The following is an 8,106-nucleotide window of genomic DNA, read 5'->3' on the forward strand; positions in this document are numbered from 1 at the left end:
CCAGCAGCCTGTCTCTCCCCTGCTCTTTTCCATGTCCCCTCTTTCTCTCCCTATCTCTCTCTGGCTCTCCCCTGCTCTTTTCCATGTCCCTTCTCTCCCCATCTCTCTCTGGCTCTCCCCTCTTTCTCTCCCCTGCTCTTTTCCATGTTCTCTTCCCATCTCTCTCTCTTGCTCCCCCCTGCTCTTTTCCACGCCCCCCTCTCTCCCCATCTCTCGCTCTCACTTTCTGTACTCTCCAGCGTCCTCTTCTTTTTCTCTTTCCCCTCTGCTCTCTCGGACACCCTTCCCCTACCAGCCACGTTTCCTCTCTCACTCTGGCCCTCTGCAGCAGCAGCGTCAAGACAAGAAGAAAAACAAGTGCGGGGCCGCCCGCAGCAGCCTTCACTCATGCACTGTCAGCTCTCCCATCCTCTGCCCCCGCTGACGTCAATTTCTCATTCCGGGAGCAGAGGACAGGCAGAGCCGACAGCGCATGCCTGCAGCGGCGCGGCCCCGCGCTTGTTTTTCTTCTTGTGCCAGCTGAACTGAAGTGGTGGCTCGGCGAAGCGCATCTGACGCGCAGCGGCGCAACTATGACCGGCGTTGTCGAGCGAGGCATGCGGAGCACAGCGCTGCTTCAAATTTCAGCGCTCCGGAACGGTGGGGATGTGGGATCATGGATGGGCGGGCCTGGAGGGAAAGTGGCTGGGCCCAGGCCCGTCCAGGCCTGCCCGTGGCTACGCCCCTGGATTATTGTAATTCCAGGTTTCTCTATAGAAAACTTGGCTAAAACTATCCTGCAGTCAGATTGAGCAATATGAGAATTATCAAAAGATAATCTTCTATATCAACCTCTACTGCCAAATAAATGTCTTCTTCAGAACTCAAGATATCTTTGGATAATATGTTTGTTAATTCGATAAAAGGTGTTATGACTTATAAAAATGTCTAACCTTTCTGAATTAATTATGGCACAGAAGAAATTAGAGGTACATTTTCAAAAGATTTATCCAACTGACTTTGTAAGTTAGTTGGTTAAATCTAACTGGGTGAAAATTCTGCCCCACTGATCAGCTACATTTGTGACTCTTAAATCACGTGGAGGGGCATAATCGAACGTTGCTGGCGAAGTAAATCGCCGGCGATCTATTTTGGCGGCGGCGCAACAGCTGGCCAGAACCGTATTTTCGAAAAAGATGGCCGGCCATCTTTTTTTTCGATAATATGGTTTAGCCCGGCCAAATGCTAGAGTTCACCGGGTTTGAGATGGCCGGTTTTGTTTTTCAGTGATAATGGAAAAAAATGCCGGCGATCTCAAACCCGGTGAAATCCAAGGCATTTGATCGTGGGAGGAGCCAGCATTTGTAGTGCACTGGTCCCCCTGACATGCCAGGACACCAACCGGGCACCCTAGGGGGCACTTCTACAAATTAAAAAAATATATACAAATACCTCCCAGGTGCATAGCTCCCTTCCCTTGGGTGCTGAGCCCCCCCAAAACCCACTCCCCACAACTGTACACCATTACCATAGCCCTTATGGGTGAAGGGGGCACCTACATGTGGGTACAGTGGGTTTTGGGGGGGTTTGGAGGGCTCACCAATTAGCACCACAAGTGTAACAAGTAGGGGGGGGGGGGGATGGACCTGGGTCTGCCTGCCTGAAGTGCACTGCACCCATTAAGAACTGCTCCAGGGACTTGCATACTGCTGTCAGGGAGCTGGGTATGACATTTGAGGCTGGCATACAGGATGGTAAAAAATGGTTTTGATATGTATTTTTTTAGTGTTGGAGGGGGTTGGTGACCACTGGGGGACTACGGGGAGGTCAGCCCCCATTCCCTCCGGTGGTCATCTGGTCGGTTGGGGCACCTTTTTGAGGCTTGGTCATGAAAATAAAAGGACCAAGTAAACCCGGCGAAATACTGCTTAACACCGCTTTTTTTTCCATTATCTGCGAAAGCCGGCCATCTGATAGCCACGCCCATGCCCGCCCATGTCCCGCCTTCACTACGCTACCGACACGCCCCCTTGAACTTTCGCCGGCAAGGCGACAGGAAAACGGCGATGCTGTCAAAAAAGCAGCTTTCGATTATACCGATTTCACCGCTTTTGAGAGATCGCCGGCCATCTCCCGATTTATGTTGGGAAATGGACGGCGATCACTTTCGAAAATAAGCATGAAGGTGTCTAAATTTAGCTAGCCATAACGGGCAGATTCAGAACCATTCTCAAGGCAGATTTTATTTATTTATCTAGCCAGTCATTGAGGATTTTCAGCACAAACCAGCTAAACTTGAATACATGAGTGGGATAGCACAAATGGTTTATATAAATCAAGCTGAAAATTATTTTTTCCATTTAGATTTACAAAACATTTTAAGTCACAACTCAAGCCAATTAGATGAAGCTGAAACCCTGTAATAGAAAACCAAATAAAATTATCCAGTTATCTTCTTGCTGTGCAGGTCTTTGGAAATGAACCATTAGTGTTTTCATTGCCCTCTATTTCTATGTCTGGCATTCATTCAACTTCCACCAGCTATGTAATGGGTTATATCAGGAAATAGATTTGCATGCACTGCCTCCACTGCATGCAAATCTCTCTCATGAATATTCATTGTTAATATCCTGAAAACCTGACTGACTGGGGTATCTCAAGGACCAGGTTTGGGAACCACTGGGTTATATCATTTCTTGCAGTAAATTCTGAGGATTTCATTTTCATAGAAACTAAGCAACCCTTTTACTAAGTGAAGTTAAGCCCTTAATGCATGGTTAGCACATGCTAATACCACAAAACACCTTAAAGCACCTTGCAGTATTTTGCCTGTTTTCGCGTGCTGACACGTGTTACATATTTTTTTTTAATATTTTTTGGAGGGGATGGAAAGTGGTAAAAGTGTGGGTGTTTCTGCATTATCCTGCTAGCATGTTAGGATTATCATGCACTAACTGGATAATGCAGAGTTCACATGGAAGCACTTAGCACCTAAATAGGAGACATGTTAGTTTTTATTGCAAGTAAAGTACACTATAGGGAATATTAGCACATGACCTACAATTTTTTTTAAACCCTTGTTAAATATGGGCTTAGCCCATGGGAAAGTCCTGCATTAAAATGGGTTAAGCCCAGATTTTACTGTATTTTAGTAAAAGAGACCCTAAATGAACCATGGATTCTCCCCCAGTTTATCGATTTTTGAATTTAAAATATTGTTTCACATGGAGTATCAAAAATTATCACATACATAAGGGTCATAAAACAGAGTTTGGATTTCATTTGCATGGTTTATACTTTGTGAGATATTTTCTTTAATTCACATAACATTGGATCACAGCAGAGAGTCAACTGGACACTTCTGCAGAATTATATGGTTTTAAAATTCAGTAAGCAGGGGGATTGGATTATCTAACACTTATTCTTGTCATCACAAAAACTATGACACATAGGTTCCTTCAGTAATTAAGCAACATGATGGGCTGAAATTCCATACTGCTTACTGTGATCATACAGTTGAGCCTTGGCATCTACATGAAAAAGGAAGCTTTCTACACAAGAACCTGAAAAGATGTACAAAATATCTTCAGGAAACGAAAAATTGGTGCTAATGTTCCTAATCTTTTATCTTTTTAACCTAAGGTACAAAAAGTAATGCCAAACAACACATTTTATTTCTCCATCCTGCGAAACCCTGTTTCCCTGCTGGAATCCTCCTACACCTATTTCAAAATTCTCCCATTCTTTGTAAAGAGTGAGACACTGGATCAGTTTCTGGCTTCTCCAGACAGTTATTACAAACCAAACGAAATGTATCACATGCTTGCCAAGAATACTATGTGGTATGATTTTGGCTATGATAACAGTGCAGAAGACAGAGAGGACTATGTGCATTCAGTCCTAGATGAGATTGAACAGAGATTTCAACTGTTACTCATTGCAGAATATTTTGATGAGTCTATGATCCTCCTGAAGAATGCCTTGTGTTGGGATCTGGAGGATGTGGTTTACTTCAAACACAACTTCAGAAGCCAAGACACTATTCAGAACCTCACTCAAGAAAGCAGGGAAAGGGCAAAACAGTGGTTCTCCTTGGACTGGAAGCTCTACCAGCACTTTAATAGGACCTTCTGGAAGAGAATTCAGGATACTATTGGGCTGGAGAACATGCAAAAGGAAGTAAAGAAACTGCAAGCAAGGCAGAAAGAACTTATGACAATCTGCATCCAGAAAGGAAGAGGATCATACATAAATGAAATTAAAGACCAGGAGTTCAAGCCCCTTCAGTCTGGAAGTGCACATATTCTGGGTTATGAACTCAAACCACAGCTGGACATTAAGTACATGAAAATTTGTCATAGAATGATTTTACCAGAGTTTAGTCACTTATCACTTATGAAAGCTTATCAGTTATCACAGATACGAAGGAAGTTATAGAAACATGATAGAGCTTAAAATAGGGAAATAATTTTAGCTCTCTGCAGTGCAACATACAGTGATATGAAAATAAAAATTATTCCCTCCTGATTTCTCCTATTATTGTATATATGTCACACTGAATGATTTCTGGTCTTTAAACAAAATGCAAAATTAGACAAAGGGTGTAGATAATAAACACAGTTAAGCACCCTAGAGTAGAGTCAAAGGGCAAAGGCCATAAATCATGAGGCCCAGGAACTTATGATCTGATATGATATCCTTACGGGCAAACAGGCCTGGGAAAGGAGGAAGCATAAACAAACATGAGAATGTGGTCTAGCACGTGAGGGAAACCAGATAGTTTTGGAAAAAGACCAGATGATCCCGAGTAAGATATCTTGCTGAAGCCTTATAAATCATTGTTAAATACAAGTGTGTAAAAATAGCTGTTTCAGTTCAGTATGTTGGAGTGATAGATACAGAGAGCATATGTATGCAGTAGTTTCTATCCTCCCATGAGAAAATATGAATTGTATCTATACTTGGTAAGTAAATCAATTACTTTTCTCATAAGCGGCAGCCTCAGTCTTTTATCTCTACAAATTGTGGGTAACTGGTATATGAAGATTTTGAGAGGTGGTAAAAAGACCTAAGCATTTACACGGAATTAATTCATTGGTGACTCCGACGTGATTGTGCTCAGGATCAAGCTGCAGGATTCCCGACACGGTATTCGAAATGGTGACTAGGTTCAATTTCAGGCTTCCTGTGACACTGATAGTGTTGTTTAACACGAAGTTTGGTAAGTGACATCTTTAAATTATTTTCTGTTATTACTGCTAGGTCCTAGGTCTAAACTTTGCATGCAGGCTAGGTGTATTTAAAATAGCAGAAACCTCTGGTAGGTCCTAGGGTCTGATCAGCCTTAGGTGTGAGTAAAATACCGGATTTAGAAAACGAGTTCTAGTAGGTCCTAAGTCTCAATTGTTAGAATAGGTGTTTTAAAATACTGGGCGTTTTATTATACACATAATGGCTATGCCTCTTGAGACAGTAATTAAATACTTTCCTTTAGAGAAAAAAGAACTTACTAAATTAAATAAAAAATGGTATAAGTGGAATCAACAGCAAACTAATTTTTGCTGACCACCAACTGGCTCATTTGAGGGTTCCCTATTGAAACAATTAATTGCTTACAATGAGAAACAGAATAAGGGGAAATCCCGACTGAAACATTTACAAGCTATTAATAAATGGATTTTGGTGGGTGAAAAATAATTAGCATTCCAAAATTTACCAGACGACACTAAATTTCCACCATCATCGCCCACAAATCCATCATGCCCTCCTCCATATAAGCAGGAATTACAGCATACTGTGTTCAGGGGATTGTCCCAAACTAAATTACTTCCCTGTGGCACGGCTGTTGGATTTCAGAAGCTGTATCCTGATTTAATTGATATGACGGAGGATACCAAGAAAATTCCCATAAACGGCCAATCCACTACTACTGTCAAGATTGCAGGAGTCAGAATTGAATCCCGAAGACCCAGAAGATACTGTTGAGACCGCCTCTAATGTGATGTCTCACAGCCGTTGCTCAGACCCATTAATCGACCGACCTATGCCTCATCTTGCACCCGTGTATCCCAGGGGGACGCCCATGGGTTTAACATCGAGGTTTAAGGATATTGCTAACTAAATGCGAAATATGGATACCATTCGGCATAGTCTCACTAAATTACCTGCTTACCATCCAAATCCCCAATATGATTCGGATGGTTACCGAGAACCTCCCCCAGCGGGTTAATTTCCTGGGGACAGAACACCAGAATGTCAATAAATATGTAGCCCCACAGAAAAATTCCCCAAATACAACCAAAGTACTGCCTTTGTTTATGTTTCAACAATTTTTATTGATGATACATCATGTTAACATAACCTTTAGATTCGACATTTGACAGTTTAAATAACATATCATACATATTAGGATACATCATTAACTTCTATCATCAATGTTTTTTTTATAATTTCTCCTTCCCTCCCCTCCAACCATTGTCACTGTAGCCAACGTGTTTGCATTTTTCTTTTTAAATGAACAGTGAAATAAAATATTAAATTCAACTGATATCTAATGTTGTGTACTATTTAATATTACCCCATCTAAATTCCTTCCCTCCCCTCCCCTTCCTGGTTATGACTTACACAGACTCCTATTACCCTTGCGCATTCATCTATGAGATAGGAAATTTATTTAACATAGCACTGCTCGCTTTATGAGAAATATTTTGCAGATAGTTATTACAAATAGAGACAAATACCTTTCTTTTCTTTGGAGAATCCTGGGCTGCACGCGCCTCCCAAAGCATTAACTCATGGAATCTATTTCTCCAATACCAAATAGAGGGCAATTCCTCTTGCATCCAGTACTTAAGTATACATTTTTTTTCCCCACTGCATAGGCCTTGCACAATAATAGACCTAAATTTTTATCTGCAATCCCATAGGCCTCCCGTTTATTCAATACCACACCCCTCCAGGAAGGTGTTATTCTTTGACCAAGAAGATTCTCTAAATATTTATGAAGTGACCTCCAAAATAATTTTATTCTATCGAATCTCCAAAATGCATGAAAAAAGGCATTACTCCCTCTTTTACACTTAGGACATTGAGCATCAGATATCCATCCTGCTCTCACTGCTTGTGCCTGAGATATATATCCCCTGTGTATTATCCTATATTGACTCTCTTGAAGCTCTGCCCCACCTACTTGCTTTGGGATATCTTTTATCAATTTTGCAAAGTTTACTCCCGTCAGTTCATACCCCAATTCTTTGCTCCATAGCCCTTTAAGTGTGCCATAGTTATGGGGGGAGGGGGGGGAGGGAAGAAGCGACAAGCTTTATGTAAACTAGATAATGACACCTGACCATAGATATCCCCTCGTAAGAATTCTCGAAGCTTTTGGTCCAACCTTGTTGGTTAAAGCTTCTTGGCCTAAACTAGACCAGTAATGATGTAATTGTCTATATGCATAGTGATCTTTATGGGTAAGAGAGAGCCTCTGTTGTAAGTCTTGAAAACTATACAACCCCCCATCCTTGTTTCTTAAATGTTCAATTAGAATGATACCTACTGCTGAACATCTTTCAATTAGCCCTTTTTCCAATCCTGGCTGAAAATCAGCATTTCCCTGGAGTGGTAGCTGATCACTAATATTTGGGTTTTGATTCCATGATTTCATAAGGGAACGCCAAATATTTCTTAGGGGTTGCAACAATATACTTTTCCGACAGGCTATTGGTAAGCTTTTGGGTTGGGCCTGTAAAAGAAAATTCAAGTGCCAGGGTCTATATAGCACCCGCTCCCAACTAGTCTAAGTAAACTGGTCTGTATCTAACAGCCAATCCCTAAGATGCCTCAAGAGACAAGCCTGGTTGTATCTTCTAAGACAGGGTACACCTAAACTTCCTTGTGCCCAGTTATCGTAAAGATACTCTAGGCATAGTTTTGATTTCTTCCCTCCCATCTTGGGAATATGGTCATTTTAAACAAATTGATTCTGCCTATGAGTGACAAGGGCAGATGGCTCCACTCCTTGAAAGAATATCTTGTTGCTTGTAACAACCTCTCTATATTCATTTGATATATTTTTGAAGTATCCATAGACAACCGCACTCCTAGATATTGAAAGGATTCATCTGCCCA

General features: G+C 41.6%; 1 protein-coding gene across 1 annotated transcript in view; it reads left to right on the forward strand.

Moving 5' to 3' along the window:
* The window catches only part of LOC115479148 (galactose-3-O-sulfotransferase 2-like), a 338,036-nt gene extending 333,406 nt beyond the window's left edge, over positions 1–4,630 (forward strand). The window contains exon 4 of the mRNA XM_030216927.1: positions 3,622–4,630. Coding sequence (XP_030072787.1) covers positions 3,622–4,416 — 795 coding nt within the window. The 3' untranslated portion in view covers positions 4,417–4,630. The remainder of the gene's footprint in view (positions 1–3,621) is intronic.
* The last annotated feature ends 3,476 nt before the right edge of the window (positions 4,631–8,106 follow it).

Source organism: Microcaecilia unicolor, chromosome 10, assembly GCF_901765095.1.
Source record: "Microcaecilia unicolor chromosome 10, aMicUni1.1, whole genome shotgun sequence".
Classification (NCBI taxonomy): Eukaryota; Metazoa; Chordata; class Amphibia; order Gymnophiona; family Siphonopidae; genus Microcaecilia; species Microcaecilia unicolor.